General features: G+C 39.6%; 1 protein-coding gene across 2 annotated transcripts in view; it reads right to left on the reverse strand.

The window, feature by feature from the left end:
* Positions 1 to 21,429, reverse strand: part of bltp3a (bridge-like lipid transfer protein family member 3A) — a 102,099-nt gene that overhangs the window by 12,734 nt on the left and 67,936 nt on the right. For both annotated transcript variants that reach the window (XM_052034537.1, XM_052034536.1), the window contains 4 exons: positions 20,565 to 20,706; positions 16,375 to 16,568; positions 13,130 to 14,670; positions 5,664 to 5,854 (listed from right to left, as the gene is read on the reverse strand). In XM_052034537.1, the coding sequence (XP_051890497.1) occupies positions 5,664 to 5,854; positions 13,130 to 14,670; positions 16,375 to 16,568; positions 20,565 to 20,706 (2,068 nt within the window). The remainder of the gene's footprint in view (positions 1 to 5,663; positions 5,855 to 13,129; positions 14,671 to 16,374; positions 16,569 to 20,564; positions 20,707 to 21,429) is intronic.

Below are 21,429 nucleotides of genomic sequence, written 5' to 3' on the forward strand. Positions count from 1 at the left end.
CTACTCATCATGGCATCCAAACTTGCAGAAGTTTATCCACTTACAGAACTATGAAGGAACAATTAATCATTCACAGACTGACAAACAAGACCCCAGGAAAATACTTTTGGCATTGCCCTCAGTGGGTTCCATGTCTTGAAGGGGCCCAAGCATTTAGAAATCTTTGACTCAGTGGGATAGCTCAGGAGGGTTTGGTGTTCACTCCGCAGAATTTCAGACCAGTGGTGTTTCACCTCATGAGAGATGAGGAAAAGTTTTCAAGGCATCATCCAAAAAAAAAAAATCAGCCATGAGGTTGTTAATATTATTTATAAAACTTTTGAGATAAGCTTCAGATTTTTTTTATGGTTAACATTTTAGCTTAAGGGATACCTACAGATCACAGGAGGTTCGAGATGAGCTCATGCTATTTGCCAAAGTGAGGCCACGATGTGGTGTGGATTCTACAATTATGGAATTTTATTGGTTGTGTGGCTTTAAATTATCTTTTTGTTTAGGTGTAAAGACTTATGCATTTGCATTTTACAGTATGGACAGCCAAGCACAAATAATGCTTGTAACAGTTGTCACCAGTGTGACAACTAAAAGGGAGGTTTGAGGATAGTGGTATCAACTCCTGTTGGTACTAAACAGGAATGAAGTTTCATCCTACTTGGCACAGGAAACAGTTTAAAAACTCAGAAAGTTGTTGGAGAATTGAGATATGTTCCACTGAAATCAGAAGGGAGATACCTGAAGCACAAAGAATCAAGATACTGGAAAAGTAAAGGGTTAATCTCAAAAGACAAATTTTCAGTACATTCACATGTCAATAGCTTTTAATTTATGCATCCAAAATACATTTTAAAAATATACTATTTAAATGTCCACATCTGTGCACATAGAATAAGGAAATAAAACAACTGCAAGGATGTCATGGTGATGAAGTTGGACAATATTTTCCAATTACAGAAGAAATCATCCAGACAAATTGCACCTGCAACAAAGGAGCTGCAGCAATAATTGAAAAGTCTCAGTCTTCAAATACATCTATTACCTCAGAGCAACAAACTCAATATCTTTTGCTGCATATTTTGAAGTTGTGTATACAACTTATTACTCATGCATTCAGAGTTAACATAACCATTTCAAGCAGCCTGTTGACTTGTATAATTAGTTAGGTCACAAAATCAATCTTGATCAAAGTCATCAAGACAAAAGCACAGTAACATGTCCTTCGGCCCCCCCCCCCCCCCCCAAGTCCGCATGGACCATCAACCACCAATTTACACTCATCCTACATTAAAAGTTTTTTTTTATTCTCCAGAGTCTACCACTGCAATTACAGGAGCCAATTAACCCACATGTCTTCAGCATTCAAGATCTTGGCCAAGCCTAATGGTCACCAGAAGATCTAGAACTAGAAGAGAAATGGATTTCAGCCCAGATTCAGGAAAAAAGTTAAGGATCAGGCTCTGGAAGGTAAATCAGTTTGTCAATCACAAGCACAGCAGGAGCAGCTTCAAGCTGGCTCAATAACAGCACAAAATTTCATCAGCTCAGCAGGAGAACAAAGACCCAGCAGCTAAGTCTCAATATAGTTCAAAAAGCTTTGACTTGATACCAAGAAAAGTCCAGGAATTTAGAATCCAAAATTGAAACAGGGCCCAGTGCTCATTATTTTTTTTATATACACAAGTAGAGTAAAGTTGTAGCAGACAGTTCTGAGAATAATTCTTATCTATAGTCTGGTAATTCAGGGTTCTGACAGAAGGTCTTTGACCTGAAACCTTGGTTATTTCTCTTTCCACAGGTGCTACCCAACTTAATGATGCCAGCATGTTCTGTTATTATTGCAGATTTCTAGCATCTGCAATTTTTTTTTAAATCTTAGACTTGGAGACATTTGAAATTACTTCAGTGAATAAAAATATGATTACATTTAATTATTTTTAGAATTGATAAAGAAGTTATGTCACAAGAGGCATTTAAAATTTTTATTATGCACAAGTGGAGGGCCACAGAAGCAATAAGAATCAAGATAGTCTGCCTTAGAGCATTATTTAAAGAACACAAGAAAATAGGAGCCAGCACATGCCACCAGGCCCCTCCGGCCTGCCCTGCCATTCAATAGGGACGTGGCTGATCCACTTTAAGTCTCGACTCCTCCTCGGTGCCAGATCCCCAGTCCTAAATTCCCTCATCTTTCAAAAATACCTACCTCCACTTTCAATACTTCTAATGAGGTAGCTCTCTCCAGGGTATAGCATTTCAGAGATTCACTACCCTCTTAAAATAAATTTCTACATCCCTCAGTTTTTAAAAAGAACTGGCCCCTTATCTTGAAAGTACATCCCTCATTTGAGACTCTCCAACTAGTGAAAACAGCACCATATCTACTAAGTCATGCCCTCTTAAGATCTTGTAAGTTTCAATAATATCACCCCTCATTTTTTTAAACTCCAAAGAACCAACTTGTTTAGCTTCTCTTGATAAGACAAACCTTTCATGCTAGGAATTAGCCTGGTACATCGCCACTGAATGTCTCCAATGCCTTCTTAGCTAAGGAGACCAAATTCACGGCAAACAATGGCTGTCATGGCTTGGTGAGGATAAGACATCACCCATTAAGCACACAAGACGCTAAGCCATGTTGCGTGCGTGATTAATCCATCTCAGTGGTGCTGGTTAGGAGACATTCCCTGACTACCTCCTCCTTCCACCTCTTTGACAGCTGTATGAAAATGAACACAATATTGACCCAATATTTGACCCTCAGTTGAGTTTTAAACCTCATACCCTTGATAGTTTGCCCATTTCCACCTCTGCAACGTCATCTCACTCTGCCCTGCTGTTTCTTTGCTTCTGCCATTTTTAGATTTGAGTATTCAAATGCAGCCCAGCCATCCTTCTACTTTCAAACTTTTCTGTCAGCAAGTTCCCATCATCCATTTGCCTACAATGGTGACTGATTAAGCAAATTTGATCTTGCCATGGTAATGCCTTGGTTTAACTTCTCCATGCCTATAATCCTCCTATACTTCTCCTTTAATTCTGCTCTCATTCATCTCCAAATATAGGCACTGCACGAAAGACAGTCATAACTTCAGGTGAGACGGCTCTGGAATTCTCTACATAAACCCATCCAACACTCTGCCTCTTCTTCCTCATTTAAGATGACTTTAAAAACTACCTCTGACAAGGCTTTCGTCCTTTTGCCCAATAATCTCGTGAGTTGGTGGAAAGCTTTCAAGCCAATGCTGTGATGTGCTTTGCGATGTTTTTGCCACATTGAAGGTGGTATATCATTATTGGTAGTTGTTGTCGGTATTATAGTTGACCTGGGGACTCTTGGGCAAGGATTTTTATAAAGTTATCAAAGCAGCAAATACTGCCACCCAGAGATCACAGGGCATCTTTTCCCAGTCCTATGCTCAATGAAACTGTCTTCCACTAGACCACCAGGTCAAAACTCACCAATGTGGCCCAGGGCAGTGCAGTGATTCTTCCAGCGAAAGTGCCCAGCTTTGAAAGCCATTGAGGCTCTACCATTCCCTCTCTGACTCTTCAGCTTGTGAATGGCAAAAACATTCATAAATTATTTAATAGCAGTGACAACTTCAGCTGGAATACCAGGGAATGGGATCTTACTGTAGGTCAAAGTAGTTTGCAAGTACAGCAGGTTGCCTGTGCAGAGACAATTCCTACATTGCACACCAAAGTGCCGGGAGCCTAACTGCACATTCCTTCACATTGGAAGTGGAAGCATGGCCCAGGTGTAAGTGGACAATGAGCTTGGAACAGCTATTCTCCCAGAGGTAGAAATATTTATCAACATCTATCAACCTCCAATATTTTACTTATCAATCTTTGCTTTTCCAAAGAACAGCACGCCCAATATTCTCAATCTTTCCTAAAAGCTGTAACTTCAGTTCTGGCATTACCCTTTAAAGTATTTTTGTAGTACTTATTAGTCATTTACATGTCATTTTTATAATATGGCAACCAGAACTGGGCACAGTACTACAAATGTAACCCAGCTAGGGTCTCATAGGAGTTACCGCTGCAAATAATGTATTGACAAAGCAATGGGATTTAGTTGGTTTGTTGACTCCTGAAGATGCTTTCGATGACCTTGGCATACATCTGAAAAATTTGGCCAACAACAAAGATATCTGATGGGCTAGTTTCAAACACTATAGAAGAACTTGTATCACCGTCATGAGAAACAAGGTATTGGGAAAAACTAAAGGCACTAAAAGCAGATAAGTCTGTTATCAGCAAGATGGACTCTAAAATCAAGTAAGAAATAGTTCGTCATTTAGTAAAGCTTAATATAATCAGACTGTCAAAATAATTTTAATGAAAGGTAAATCACATCTGATAAATTTGCTTGAGTTTTTCAAGGACGTAAAAAGCAGAGTCAATAGAGGGGAACCTGCAGGTGAACTGCATTTGGGTTTTCTGAAAGCATTAAACAAGGTGTCACATACAAGGCTGCTGCACAAGATAAGAGCTCAAGTATTAGGGGAAGTATTTGTATGGATTGATCATCACAAAGACAACAAAGTCAGAATAAATGGGTCTTTATTGGGATGGAAGAATGTAACCAGTGGAATCTCCCAAAGATCATTCTTGCTCTCAATTATTTACAACTTACATAATGACCTGAAGGAAGGGGCTGTAGGTAAAGTATCCAGGTGTGCCAATAATATGAAAATAAGTGGGAAGTCATGTTGCAATGAGGATATTTGGACTCTGCAATAGAATACAGACTGGTTGATTGAGTGGGCAAATAAGTACAGCGGGATCTACGTGTTCTTGTGCGTGCATCCCAAAATGTCCGCAAGCAGGAGTGGTTTGGAAGGGAAGTGGCATATTGGCCTTTATGGCATGAGTTTGGGTTCAGAAATAGACAATTATTGTTACAAACGTACAAAGTGAGGCCACACCTGGAGTACTGTGCACAGTCTTGGTCCTCTTTTAAAAAGAAGAGGATATACTGGCATTGGATGCAATTCAAGAGAGATTCATTAGGCTAATTCCTGGGATGAGAGGGTTGTCCCATCACGAGCAGCCAAACACATTAGATCTATATTCTTTGGAGTTTAGGAAAATGAGGAGTGATCTTATTGAAACACAAAAGATCCATGGGGGTCATGATAGGTAGATATCAAGATGATTCTACTCATGGGACGATCTCGAACAAGGGGATATTATTGCAAGATTAGAAGGGCAATTATTTGAAATTGAGGTGCATGTGAACTTCTTGCAGAGGATGACAAATCTCTGGAGGTCTCTACCTCAGAGGGTTGTGAAGACAGATCATTGGGGGTATTTGAAAGATTGAGGACTATGGGGAAGTGGCACAGGGGAGGAGATGGGGCCTGGGACAGATCAGCCATGATCATATTGAAACTTGAGGGGCTGAGCAGCCTACTCCTGTGCCCATTGTTTTTAATGTTCTTATGTTAAAAAGGATCAGATTGGTTTTAGCCACAGAGGCTTCCAAGATAACTATGCTAAACCACATGGAAACAGGAAGTTACTTTGATTCAGGCTTTCTGTTGTACGTGAGTCATGAAAACAAAGCAGTGAATAATAGTAAAGCATGGCTTTAAATTCGCCCCAAATACCTCATGCTCAATTTGTGGATCAGGATTCTTTGTAAACTCAGTACGTACCTGCTTCAAGGAGAATTACATATTTCTCACTGCTGTCACTGTCTACAGATACTTGATCTTCTGTCAGGCTGCCATCAAGTGACGTAGTGTCCAAGGAATGCTGTGACGAGGTGCGTTTCATGTTTAAAAATCGCAGTTTAGTGCTGGATAATGAAGAGGACAGATTGTCTTCACCTTTGGAGATCTGTTCTCTTTAATAAGAAAGGAAACTTTGTTTTAGTCAGGGGCAGTGGTGAGAAATAGCAATGCTGCATTCTAAAGCATCAAGTTGTCCTTCACAAGCTCAAAAGCAACCTTTGGGAGAGAGAAGCATTCCACCAGGGTTCAAATAGGGAATAATGACTGTAAACGAAAACTTGTCATACACCAGCAGATCAGTGGAGTATACATCTGGAAAACAATGTACATGCTAAATAAATCTCAGTCCACATACACATATTGCCAGCATCACTTGCCTGCTTCAGCAAACCAAGACCACACCTCTTGCATAGGCAGGAATATGACTTGATTTTCAATTACGTTCTAAACTGAATGGATGAGTTGAGGGGCGTGCTCAAATTAGTTAGTAATTTGATCTTCCCCACTTCTAAAATCAAATCATTAAATGCAGGCAGCAGAGGGCAGAATCTAGAGCAGAACAGCAGGCAATTTAGAACTGAGAGAGAAATCCCAGGCTAGCATTGGCTCCATAAGAACAGGCAGCATAGTAAACCATTTGGTCCCTCACAGAACATTACAGCACAGGACAGGCCCTTTGGCCCATGATGTTGTACCGAACTAATTAATACCCGATTACAGTAATCCCTTCTGCCTGCACGTGGTCCATCTCCCTCCATTCTCTGTACATTCGTGTGCCTGTTTAAGAGCCTCTTAAACACCTCTATTATATCTGCCTCCACCACCACCCCTGGCAGTGCATTCCAGGTACCTACCACTCTGAGTTACAAAAAAGCTTGCCCGCTCACCTCCTTTGAACTTTGCCTCTCACTTTAAATGGATGCTCTCTAGTATTAGACATTTCAACCCTGGGATAAAGATAATGGCTGTCTACTCTTTCTATGCCTCTCAATCTTATAGACGTCTGTCAGGTCTCTGCTCACCTCTGCTGCTCTAGAGAGAACAACCCTAGTTTGTCCAACCTTTCCTTATAGCACATGCCCCCTAATCCAGGTAGCATCCTGGTAAACCTCTTCTGCACCCTCTCCAAATCTTCCACATCTTTTCCATAACAGGGCAACCAGAAATGAATGCAATATTCCAGATACGGCCTAACCAGAGTTTTATAAAGGTGCAACTTAACTTCCTTACTCTTGAACTCAATGTCTCAATTAATAAAGACACACATGCCATACACCTTCTTTACCACCCTATCAACTTCTGTGGCCACTTTTAGAGTGCTTTGGACTTGGACCTCAAGATCCCTCTGCACATCAATGCCTTTAAGGGTCCTGCCATTACATTTGATCTCCCAAAGTGCAACATTTTACATTTGCCTGGATTAAACTCCATCTGCCATTTCTCTGCTTAAATCTGCAACTAATCTATATCCCACTGTACCCTTTGGCAACCTTCTACACTATCCACAACACCAGCAATCTATGTGTCATCTGCAAACTTACTAACCCACCCAGCCATGGTTTCATCCAAGTCATTTAAATATATCACAAACAGCAGAGGTCCCAGTATGGATCCCTGATGAACACCACTAGTCACCCATCTCCAGCCAGAGTAAGACCTATTGCTCACTACCCTCTGTCTTGTATGGGCCGCTAGAATGCTGTAGTATATTTCCACCACCACCCTCTGTCATACAGAAGAACCGCTCTGCCATTCAATAAAATCATGGCTGCTCATTCATCTCAGTGCCATTTTCCTGCACTAAGCCCACATCCCTCGATTTCCTTAACATCTAAAAATCTACTGATCCGTGTCTCTAGTCTGCCTGTATCAATATTCTACAGCCCACAATGGGTACAGAATTCCAAAGATTCACAACCAACTGGGTGATAACATTTCAAGACTATGATCCCTAGTTCTAAACACTCCAGATAAGAAAAACATCAACTTTACACTTATCCCATCAAGAACCACACACCTATTGTATGTTTAGTGAGGTCACCACTCATTCTTCTAAGGGTTTCAACTTTCAAGAGCATTAACCTAGGCTACGTAACACCTCCTTACACAACAAACCTGCCATCCCAGGAATCAACATGATGAACTTTTGCTGCACAAGTAAATTGTTCCTTAGGAAGAGACACCAGACAAGTACACAATATTCCAGACACAGTCTCACCAGAGTCTTGTACACAAGTCCTCTTGCAATGAAGGTCAACATACTGCTTGCTTCCCAACTGCCTGCTGGACCTGTATATTAACTTGCAATGATTCGTGAGCAGTGTAACAAAATTACCAAGGTAATGACTACGGCCATAGTGGGCAATGTTCCTTATTCCTAGAGTTCCCAAACAGTGGAGACAATTTTGCTCCATCTTCACTGTCAGTATCCTCCTTACTTAAATCTTGTGCACTCCAGGAAGTACAACCATAGTGTGTGTGATCTCTCCACACATGGTCAAAATACCATTCTGCAAACTAATGTTGCACTACCTCCTTCCAAGACCAGTGTACCCTTCTTAAGGTGTAGTACCTGGAACTATTTTCTGCTGACCTAAAGACATGAAAGATAGGAGAAATAAACTACAGGTCACTGAAACATAATGATCGATCTGATTTTTGCCCTCAACTCCACTTTCCACTCAATTCCCATAACACTCTTACAGTACAGCTAACCCATCCATTAGAATAATTGACAATAATGACATAGGTACCATAGCCCACAGCGGTAGAAACTTCCAAAGAATGACAAACTTCATAACAGATTGCTCCTTGTGTATTTCCATGATTCCATATCCTAAGATTAATGTCTTTCTATTTCTTGATTCTCCCACCAAAGGAAATGTTCGCACAGCTTTCTTTCAAAATCTCCCTCAGAATCTTATAACTAAATGCCCTTCAACTAAAATAGACGACAGAAACTATGAACTTGAGCTCCCTCTATTTAGGACATCATAGAGCATGGAAATAGGACTTTTGGCCAACCAAGTCCACATTGTCCATCAAACACCAAATTACATTGACCCTATTTTGTTCTCCCCCACAGTTCCATTAATTCCTCCCAGATTCAACCACTCACCCACACACTAGGAGCAATTTACTTAAAAACCTTGGTCTTTGGGATGTGAGAGAAAAATGGAGCACCCAGAGGAAACCCATATTTTCACATGGAGAACATACAGTGTCCTTATAGATAGCACCTGAGGTCTGGACTGAACCCGAGCTGCTGGAACCATAAGGCAGCAGCTCTACCAGCAGCACCTTGCCACCCCAAAAAGCCAGAACAAGCCCATTCAGATTGTTTCCCCAGAAACCTGTTCTCTCCTACCTGCCCATCAACTCAACACTGATTCACCTATCACCTACCTATACTGGGGCAATTTACAGCAGCCAATTAACCTGCCAATCAGCATGTCTTTGGGATGTGGAAAGAAATTGGAGACATGAACTGAAAAATTGAACAAAGTTTTTAATAATTATTCATAATGTGTGGTTCGATGTCAAATTGTGTCTTGGAAACGCTCCTTTGAAGTGTTTTTAACTTTTTACTACATTTAATGCACAAGTACAAGCTTGTATTTTTTTGGTAGAGAAGATCATAATTCAGTATAACCACATGGTGGCACTGTCATCCTGCCCGATGGGGAAAAACAAAAGTCCAAACAGTCTTCGCAATCTCTGACTGCAGGATGTAGAGACATTTTGTTGAACTGTTCTAAAAACTATTCATTAATTATTCGGTCAAATTAAATGGTAATGAATGATTCTGTCACTGAAACTTTCAAAATAGGACACCACTGAGTTAAGGCACTATCTGGATTTCGCTGCTGTGTAGTGATGCAGAGCAGTCGCCAAGTACTTCCTTGATGGGAAGGCAAAGAATCAGTCACACAGCACGGAAACAGGTCCTTCAGCCCAAATAGTCCATAACAACCAAGATGCCTATCTTAACTAGTCCCATTTGCCTGTGTTTGGCCCATATCCCTCTAAACCTTTCCTATCCCTCTATCCCTCCACGTACCTGTCCAAGTGTTTTTTAAAAAAAATGTTGTTAATGTACCAGCCTCAACCACTTCCTCCGGCAGCTCTTTCCCTATATAAACCACACACTGGGTGGAAAAGGTTGCCCCTCCGGTTCCTATTAAATCTTTCCCCTCTCCCCATAAACCTATGTCCCCTGGTTCTTGATTCCCCAGTCCTGGGAGAAAGACTGCGTGCATGCATCCTGTCTATGCCCCTCGTGATTTTATACACCTCTATAAGATGACCCCTCATTCTCCTATGGTCCAATGAATAAAGTCTTAGCCTCTTCAACCTCTCCCTATAACCCAGTCCCTCAAATCCTGGCAATATCCTTGTAATCTTTTCTGCACTCTTTCCAGCTTAATAGCATCTTTCCTATAGCAAGGTGACCAAAACTGAACACAATATTCCAAACGCAGCCTCACCAAAGTCATGCACAACTGCAACTTAACATCCAAACTTCTATATTCAATGCCCAAATTGATGAAGGCCAGCTGCCAAAAGCCTTTATCACCACCTTGTGATGCCACTTTCAGGGAACCATGTACTTAGTACTCCTAGGTCCGTCTGTTCTATAACACTCCCCAGAGCCCAACCGTACCCTATGAAAGTCCTACACTGGTTCGATTTCCCAAAACGCAGCACCTCACTTACCCGAATTAAACTGCTTTTGCCATTCCTCAGCACACTTACCCAGCTGATCAAGTTCTTGCTGCAATTCTTGACGAACATTTTCACTACTTATGACACCACCTATTTTAGGTCATCTGCAATCTTATTAACCACCAAATCACCTAAAGTTGCTCAAGCTGTTCATGTGGTGACAACTCCAGTGGTTTTTGCAGAAGATCGTCTGCCAGCTTGGCTTCTCTGCATTAAATGGTAGAAATTTGCCATCGGTATAGTTGTCCCTGTCAAAACATATACTTCTTTGGACCTCGTATGTTTGGGCTAATCTGACAAGGAGCAGGAGACATTCTCTTGGGCTGTTATGCAAAGGTTGTCCTGTTCAACCAGACTAATTAAACCTCTCTCACCAAACTCCATTTTCCGAGGTAACAAAGTGCCTCTGATTGTCACAGTTGATATGCCTTTTACTCTCTCAGGCTAAATAGGTTACCCATAATAGATTGTGAAAAATCTACTTTTCATTGTATTAGTGGACCAAAGGGAACAGAATCATAACTAAGTGGAATCTTTGCTGCCTGAATCAAAAGACACGTCTATCACTGCTGAATTATGGTTCAAAGTTACCAAATAGAAACAAAAGGTGAACTTAAAGCAGTCTTAAAGCACCACGGAAATCAAGTACTATGCTGTGGCTTTTATTCTGAAGATGGACCTCTTTTTGCACAGTTTCACTCTTTCTTCAATTCACAGCTTTAAGGCCAAATTAAATGGTTGGTTAATATGTTATTTTCTGCCACTTAAGCAGAGCTCAGAAGTTATTCAGTACCATTTTTAGTGCAGAAACCAAATGGTGGATTAGTATTTTCATTTGGCTTACTCTGGCCAGATATTTCACACAAAATCCTATTTAAGTTTGTGAGCAATTAAGTTTTGCCATAGTAGTAGAATTATGCTGTGTCTAAATGGTAGTGCGCTCAAATAATTAAGTGATACACAAACATTTGCTTGAAAATTCCCCTTATTAGTTCTCAAAACTGAAGTAACAATGCCTCTGGTTACAGAGGATCAAAAATGCCAAATAACTCTTCAGCAAGCTGAGCTGCTTCCCCAATCACTATTCAAGGCACTGATAATTTGACTTTCCCACAAAAATAACTAAGTGTCTTAATTACAGTTCTAATGTACTGAAGGAGTACTGCACTGTTGGAAGTGCCATCTTTCAGATAAGAGGTTGTATTGAGACACCAAATCCCCAGGAAGTAGACAGAAATTCCATTCCTTTCAATCCAAATGAACTCCCTTAGATCACTTGGTCCATAGTTACACCTTAAACTAAATGATATAAGTTACAATATCTTGCATATAAAATTTCCACATTACAAGGAAGCATTTAACTAAATGCACTGGGACATGGTGAGATCTCAAAATGCATTCTTTCCTTTGTCATTTCAGTGTGCAAAATCAGAACAAGCAAAGGAACACTTATCAAACCACATCTACAAATAATCCAGCCATTTTTAGACACAAGAACCAATTCCTGGCATTCTGTGGGCATTATTCATCCAGTGTTCTTTACCTCTGATATTTCTCTGAACTTTCTCCAGATTAATCTAACAAAATATAAAAAAAACTTAAAATTGGCCATGATAAATTAAATCGAGCATCTAAGAATTGTTTTATTTAAAATATGAACTGTGGAATAAATTCTCCGAACACTGGCTGAATTAAAGATCAAATAAATTTGAATGTAAGAGAAATTATGTTCCACATTCTTTTTTAAAATCTTGATGTTGGAGTCATATGTCAGACAGACTAAAGATCCTTTTGCACTATTTCTTTGAAGAAAGGATGTTGTTCACACGTGTGATCAAGGACAGCACAGTTATCAATCCAAAGATGGTGTTTATAATGCATGTGAACCATAATGAAATTACATGAGAGCATGTAACTGGTCAGAAAACCTCTGGTTTCAACATACTGTGGTGATGCAAAAACAGAAACTAAATCAATCAAACCAATTTTTGAAATCTGTGCTTTTCATGCAATACAACTACATGGATTTAAGTGGAGATGAACATGCATGCCATTAAGTCTCTAGACTGCTGCAGAGCACCGTCTTACAGTTGATTTTACATGACAGAATTGAGTCAATCAAAACTTAGGGACAAGTTCTCCATACAGCATTAAATACTTCCACTAATAGTAAAAGCCAAGCTCTACACTAAGGTTTAAATAAACATTCGGGCAGGCAATTGCTCTTAGAAATTTATTAGAAGGGAGATGCAACACGCTCATACGATTCCCCATGTTAAATATGATTTGGTACCATAATGGCACGGACACCAGTACTTGGTGAAAATTAATGGAATATTTAAAAAAAAACTTTAAGGTGTTTTTACAAACTGTTATGCACAGCTTGCTAATCTTTGGGGGGGGGGGGGGTGGTGGGGAGCTAAAACAAATTCACACCAAAGAATTAAAGCTGATCCTGTCATTTCTAGAGTTTTTACAGCAACAAAGCCATTGCACAATCAAAACTGTTTCTTCCCTCCCAACATGCTTTCGTATTGAGAGGAAGGGGGAGACAGTTTACCCTTTCACCAAAAAGCTGACTTAATTTACCTTTGTGCAGTCTCAGTTGATAACATTTAAAAGAAACTAAGGCATCATTTACCACCTATAGCAAATTTTCATACCTAGAGGATGACAGAGAAAGCATCTTTTGCATAGTGTTAGCCATCTTCTCCTTGCTGAGACTGAAAGCATCTTTTGTGAGAGAAACAGCTTCTTTAGTTAAATCCACAGTCATAAGCAGAGCTTCTTTAGCCACATCCTTTGATACACTCAATGGAGTTGAATCCACACCAACATCCCCAAAAGGAGCAAGGTCCATCTGTGCAATATTGTCTGATGCCCTACTCTTTTGTGGATTCAAAGTCAAGGACTCGCTCTTTTCTAAAGTGGTGTTTGGGATGCAGTGATCATTGGTATCTTCAGGAATCTCAGTGACAAGTGACTCTACTGCTTCATATGCTTCTTCCACAGGTCCTTTTTCAGATGATTGATTTGTCACTGTGTCAGCATTAGAAAAGGGAGCACCACTCACAACAGTTCCATCTTGTGCTGAAACTCCATAGTCCAATAAGGTAACCGTACTTGAGTCCCCATTGTGAATTCCACTATCATGCATAGAACTGATGGTATTGTCCAGCTGATCACTTGTTGTTCTGTCCAAAGGCTTGTCCTCCTCAGCCAATCTTTCTCTACTATCAGAAAGTGAAAGCTCAGACTCAGCAAGGCTTGTGCTTTCAGAGTTTTGGGATTGTACATCGCAATCTGTGGTTGGAACAGGATGGAGCAGTAAAGCAATTTCAGCACTATTAATCAACAATCCGATACAAGTACTACCAGAGTTAACAGTATTCTTAGTCAACCTTTCCCTATCCTGAGTCAAGTCGTCCTGTAGCTGAGCAAAGCATTCCTTTAGCCGCAGTAACACAAGGTAATGGTAGTGGTTCATGCGTGCTTTCACATGGGCAGTGCTATACACAAGAACGTGAACGTCTGCCTCAGAGTCATCCTTTCTGTTGGATTCTTTCACTCTTGCCTGTTGAGTGGTCAGATGTGCATCGATTCCTTCAGAAGATCTGAGTGTTTGCGTGGCCATGAAATCCTGCAGCCCATTTCCAAAGGGCTCTGTGCAGCTGTGCATACCAAATTTATGACCCACACTACTTTTGCAATCTTCTAAATTAGTAGTGTATGCAGATGTTGAATAACTTGATTGTGCCTTGGATGGTTGAGATACCCATATGGAAAGAGGAAATGCATCCACAAAACTGAAAGGCTTGTCTTTTGAGCTCTCTATACCTTCAAAGTCCAACCAGAGTTGAGAAAAATGGAGTGACCACATGTCTGCAGCTGATGACGCTTTTAATGCATCATGGCCAAAGTTCTTCTGAGTGCAAATTCTGTCTAGATTAATTTGTTGCTCATAAGCATGATGAAAAAATACACCTTGAAGCACATCAAAACTGTCTACAGATTTGGGGAACTCCTTATAAGACACATGAAAGAATTCAGAGTCTTTAAAGGCTTTTAGCATCATTTGGAGATCAGAGTGCTTGCAATTCGGGGAGTGTCGTGTGTTCGTAGCCACAACATCTGAAGTCTGAATGGTAAGGTATTGTGGCTTGTCTGGATGAGCCATTACCTTCTGGTCCACTGGAATTACCAGCTACAAGATAAAGAGAGATAAAAAAAAATAAAATCTATAACTGTTTTGTGCATCAAATTATAGAATGAAACAAATTTTGAACATCAGTAGAACACAAAGGCACATTGTAAGTCCATAGCTCCCTGAAAGAGGCAACACAAGTGGACAAGGTGGTAAAGGCGGCAAACAGCACGCTTACCTTCATCGGTTGGGCATTTAGCATAAAGTCGGGAAGTCATGTTACAGCTGTACAAAACTCTGATTAGGCCACATTCAGAGTATGGTGTGCAGTTTTGGTTGCCGCAGTACAAGAAGAATATGGAGGCTTTGGAGAGGATGCACAAGAGGTTCACCAGGATGTTGCCTGGATAGGAGAGTTTTTGCTATTAGGAGAGGTTGGACAGACTTGGGTTGTTTTTTCTGAAGCATCGGAAGGTGAGGGGTGACTTGATAGAAGTATATAAAATCATGAGAGGCATAGATAGGGACTTTTTCCCAGGGTAGAAATGTCAAATACTAGAGGGCATAGCTCTAAGGTGAGAGGGGAAAAGTTTAATGGAGATGTGCAAAGAAAATTTTGTTTTTACACAGAGTAGTAGACACTTGGAACACCTGCAAGGGGAGGTGGTAGAAGCAGATACAATGACAACATTTAAGAGGCATTTAGATTGACATATGAACAGGCAGGGAATAGAGGGATAAGAACTACGTGCAGGCAGATGGGATTAGTTATAGTGGCATCCTGGTCAGCGCAGATATGGTGGGCCGAATGCCCTGCTCCTGTGCTGTACTCTTCTATGTAGTACATAGAAGTTTCTGCGTGGGTTTCCTCTGGGTGCTCCGGTTTCCTCCCACATTCCAAAGACGTACAGGTTAGGAAGTTGTGGACAGGCTATGTTGGCGCCAGAAGCGTGGTGACACTCGCTGGCTGCCCCCAGAACACTACGCAAAATATGCATTTCACTGTGTTTCAATGTACATGTGACTAATAAAGATATCTTATATCTTATCTTAAAAAATAACCTTTTGTGTTCTTAAAATAAAAGCCAAGAGGAGACTTGACCAATATGTTCAAAGTGACGGCTAGCTTTGACAGAGTAAATGATTAACTATTTCAAGTATCAGAAAGGTCAGTAGCCAAACACAGGTCAGTAAGCAAAGTACTTAAATTTTAAAAGTTAGAGGCAAAAGAACGGAGACAAGATGAGAATTACATTTGCTTATATCTTATTGTGAACTGAATTTATACCAAGGAACTCAGAACTTGAAAGTAACATGCTTGCTTTCTGAACATTGATATAAATGACAAAAATATGGCAGAATTCACTAATGTGCATTAAAAAAAAATTTTATTTACCCAATATATTTACACAATACTATTCAGTGAACTGAAGGATTTGGTATATGGTACATGTAAGGTGTTGAATATTGAGAGCTAGTGCATTGTAGATAAAGGCTGTGCTTATTAAAGTTTAATTATAGAACTTCAATAAAAGAATGTGATATTAAGTGTTTTCTCTTTACACATTTTGCAATCTACTAATTGGACTGTAGATAGGGTTCAGAGTTTGGCATAACTGAATTGCATCCCCTTCTTTCAGAAGTGGTCATGTGCTTTCTACTTAAACAAAGACAAAAATCATACCCCTCTATCTTTATCACACATCCCCTATAAAACATGAATGCATTCTAAATTATTAAATACAACCTTAGGCAATGACTAACCTTCAACATGAGTCCATTCATGCAAAAGTCAACATGTTCATCCACTTTCACAGAATTATTCAATTTATAGATGGCTTTGAACTGCTGAAGGGTCTGATAAAGGTCCAAAGAGAAGGAGTTCACCCATAGCATACTCACTGGATCCAATGTAAATTGCAAGGCATTCAACTTCACATAAAGATTAGGGCAAGGCACTGCAAGCAGAGAAGAAAGTGAAGTAGAAACAAGGAATGAAACATTTAATTGGAAACAGTCATAGTTAAGAACATACAGGATAAATTTTAGTCAACTGGTCACAGACAGTCACTTTTGAATAAATATGACATTCATACACCATTGTAGATCTAAATTGTGGAATATTACTCCAGAAGGGTGAGATTAAGCAGCATACTAATGTTTATCCCGGAGCCTTGGGGAGCAGACAGGAAGTTTAAAATCACCCCCCCCCCACCCCCATCCTCTAATTTGATCAAAACACAAGTTGTTATTTCTCAGACCCAATTCACTCTTTGATTTTGGACTTGATTGTGATGCAAACCAAACAAACAGGCTTTTCCAAACCAGAATAAAGAGAAAGGTCGATTCCAACTCCCACTTTGGACATTGAAGTACAAAAGTGCAACATGGAAATTTCTTGAAAGGGAAAATGTAAATTTTAATCAGCACAGATCTTTTGCCTACACCTAGATTATCTAATGAAAGAAAAGCAAGCTTTCACAAATAATTGCTAATACAATTTGATCACTATTATCTATAACATTGTTGAAATTAGGAATTCTTTATCGTAACAGTGACAGCACAAACATCTTTTTCCATTGGAATTCAACCACTTGATTCAATAGGCAATGACTTGTCTTTAAATGGAAAAGCATCTTCGAATTTGAGAGAGTTGTATTTGTTTCCATTTCAGTCCCTACTCTACCCCCCAAACTAACAAGGCCATATCACAGTGGTACAGAAAAATTAACTACTGACTGCTCAAAACAATTCACAAAATCTAATAATTCATAAATAGCTGGCAAATTATCTTCACTCATCCTTAATTTAAGGGATTATTTTCCATTGCTTATGAAAACTGCAATGGCTTGAAATTTGCCCAGGAAATTAAGCAACTGGTCACAAGATTTAGACAGTTCGTATAAATGGGAAGCTGCATGGCAGATGCAATTTAATACAGTGGAGTCTGAAATAGTACATTTTTAAATAATTCAGGAACAAATCCCAGTGGCAGATCAGTAACCAGAAAGCAAAGATTTACGATATATGATAAAAGTAGCACAGGCAAGATGAGGAGTAGTAGACTCAGCCCAATACATCATGGGCACATCCCTCCCTACCATCGGTAGTATCTACAAGGAGGTGCTGCCTCAAGGTGGCAACATCCATCAAAGATCCCCAATATCCGGGCCATGCCATCTTCTCGCAGCTACCATTGGGCAGGAGGTACAGAAGCCAAATTTCTACACCAACAGGTTTAAGGACAGATACTTCCCTTCAACCATTCAGTTCTTGAACCAACTGGCAAAGCACGAATCACTACTGGAGTTTAGCAACACTATGACCACTCTGATCACTTTGCACTAAAATGGACTTTGTTTTTTTTTCCCTGTTCTAATTGTGTTTACTTGTAAAAATTGTGTATAATTTATGTTAAATTTATGTTTTTCTTGTGAATGCTGCTATGTGGCTGTGATGCTGCTGCAATTAAGTTTTTCATTGCACCTGTGCATACGACAAACAACTTTGAGGAGAATTATTTTTAAAGAGCACTGCTAGTTATGGTAATCTGGAATGCATTGTCTTAAAAGCTGTTGGAAGTATATATAATAATAACAACAACTTTCAAAGAACTAGATAAATATTTGGGAGGGCAAATGCAGGACTATAGAGAAAGAGCACAGGAATAGGGTTAATTTAATTCTGAAGAATACTCAGTGGAACAAGTTGATAGTCAGCCTTTGGCACTATTTTATTGTAGAAAGCAGAGAACATGGCTAGTTGTGCCTATTTCACAGTTATATTAGAGACCCACCACTGACAAGCAGTGAAAGATACATTTTATTGTATTCAAGCTCTTAAAAGCAAAGGCAACATACAAGCACCAACACCTTGCACAGTATACTACTCTTCAAGACACAAAGTGATCAATCTCTGTCAGACTTATGACTTGCCTTTGTTCTTTGGTTCACAGACTCAGAGTCCCTCCTCACTTGGGTTGGTCCTAGTTCTCTATGATCCCAGATTCTCATACTGTTCCAGAATTTGGTAAGGAGTTAAATCCTATTTCCAAAATCCATGTCCCTCCTATTTCTTCTGATATCCTCCAATGAAACAGTACTGTGTTAGACCAAGAGCCAATGCAACGCATTTCATCCATCTTCATTCTGTTACAGCTGGACTATCGACTGCCACAGTTTCATCACCATTTTCCTTCATCAACTGCACACCATCCAAGTTATTGGTACTGATCCCAAACAGGAACAGCAGATGAGCAGGGAATCGATTGCTCCTGACAGTTTAAACAAGGACCTCATCTTCCATGTGGGAATCAGGTCTGATGATTTAGGTATTTCACTGTTTTAACCTATGCTTCTTATCACTTCTTATTGTAATAGCTGGCTCTTGTGCTCTTGAATGCCCTTGAAATTGTCTTAGACTGGACCCAGATTTTTCTCATCTTACTACAACCTGCATACATGTACTTTTGCCTATGACAATAAACTCAACTTTGAATTTACAACCTGATGGCCACTATTTTACTGCTTTCAGCTTGAGTAAAGCAAACTCACTTCGCAATTTATCAGTGCTGTTTAGTGAACCTAGGAGAAAGTTACTTTGAGGTATTATCCCATTTTTCATGCTTGTTTGGTTCATCTTGTGATCAATAAATCCTGGAGAATCATTCCTTGAATTAAGTCATTATCAATTACCTTCCTTATACTTCCTTAATATTCCCAGAGAACTTCAAAGGCCATATCTTTGCAATGTCCAAATATTAGTTCAGACTGGAAACACTGCCCGGTTTTCCGGAATGGTTGTTTTTACCCTCTGACAACCACAGAGCAGTATATCAGTCTTTAACAAGGAAGATGCTGCTGATGGGAGTCTTGGAAGAGGAAGTGGAGAGATGAGAACTTCAATGGGCTAAAAATTGACAATGGTTGTACTAGGAAGGGTGGCTGCACTTAAAAAAAAAAGTGTATAAATTACTTGGTCCAGTTCCAAGGACTGTGCCCAGCACCAGAAAATTGTAAGGTTACACCATTATTCAAAAAAAAAAGGAATAAACCAAGTAACTGATAACCAATTAAAAGTTAGGTGGTGGGAAAAGTTCTAGAAACAATAATTAGGGATAGAATTGGCTGTTGCTTGGGCAAGAATGAATTGATTAAAGAAAGCTGGAGAAACTGGGGTTATTCTCCTGGAACAGAGATGGATGCAGGGAATCTGATAAAGATATTTAAATTCATGAAGGATAAAGGCAGTAGATAAAGAGTAACTCTTCCCATTGGCAGAAGGGTCAAAATCCAGGGGGTATAGAATGAAGGTGAAGAAAGGAAAATCTTGAACACAATAAGTGATTTGAGTCTGGAATGCACTGCAGGGATAATTGTGAAAGCGGATTCAAATATAACATTTAAAAGGTTCAGTACGTGAAAGGAAAGAATTTGTCGTTCAAATAGTCTCTCACTATGCTGCAGCTGTTCTGTGGTTCTCTAATTCTACAAGTTTGTACCTCAAGCTATTTGCCAAAATATAATAAATAGCCAAGGTATGGGTAAGGCCAGGATATTGTAACCAGCTATAGAGCTTTTTCCAAAGAAGCAGCACATGCACAAAGTGTCACATCATGCTACCATTCTATGAAATGTGGAGAAAGTAAAATTGTTGCATTCCAAATACATACAACATATTACTGAAATAAAAGAAAATACAGCAGACTAAGACAACAGATAAAAACTGAACTCCATTAAAAAGAATTTACATGGATTCCAGTGTTTATTTCAGTTGCCACACTGACTGAATGACCCAGTTTCTTTGCGTCACTAATTGCTGTTAAGTATCAGCTTCTCTGCTACGATGAGGATATGAAAAGATGACTTTATATTATGTATGGATAATTAATAAACAATAATAATAATAGATATAGTGATTATAATATAATAAGAAATTATTTATCAAAATCTTACCAGGAAACTCTTTACTGTCAGGGAAATAGTATTCAGTAAATTCAATGTGAATTGCTGACATGCCAGGCGGAAGATGGTAGGACACCCTGTTGCAGGAAAGCAAGGTCGTAGGCTTCTTTCCGTGCTGACCTGCTGCTGAGACCTTAAATAAAATGAAGTATCAATATTGTGTGAACCACACACAGTGCTGCAATGAATTTCTTTAATTAAACTTTATTATACAAACCCAGCCAAGCTAGATCAATAATGAGATCAATAGTGAGACAAATGATGCACAATTATAGTCTATGATACAGAACTAGGGCTTTTTGCCAGATTCAGCAGATAAAAGATTTTAGTGACAATTGTTAAGAGTATTGTGGAATGAGAGATCTGGGACACACACAAAGTACCCTTCATGAAAACCCATGCTATCTTGAGAATCCCAAGATATATATGCAGCTAATTTCCTCACTCTCAAGTCCAAAAGAGGGAATAAAAGTGTCTGAGAGGATGGAAGTGGTAGAAAACTGATTTACAGATCAATTAACGATGAAACTTAGTGTTGGAAGGCTCTGGGCCTCTCGGCACAATTGATGATACCTTCCCATCAGTGGTTACAAATGAGGGCCGACTAATGTGTGGTAATTGGTTGGATTGGATTTGACCTACTTTGTGCAAAGAACAGGCTGTACCCAAATAATCTTCCATTTTTTCAAGCAGATGTTAGTGATGTTGTACAAGAACGGTTTGGTTTGAGACACTGCTAGTTCTGGAGCACAGGCCTTCAGCTTTCCAACTGGGATATTGTCAGACCCCATAACCTTTGTCGCATTTGGCCATTCCTACACATCACATGGAATAAATGAATTGGCTGGCTTCTGAG

This window comes from Pristis pectinata, chromosome 20, assembly GCF_009764475.1.
Source record: "Pristis pectinata isolate sPriPec2 chromosome 20, sPriPec2.1.pri, whole genome shotgun sequence".
Classification (NCBI taxonomy): Eukaryota; Metazoa; Chordata; class Chondrichthyes; order Rhinopristiformes; family Pristidae; genus Pristis; species Pristis pectinata.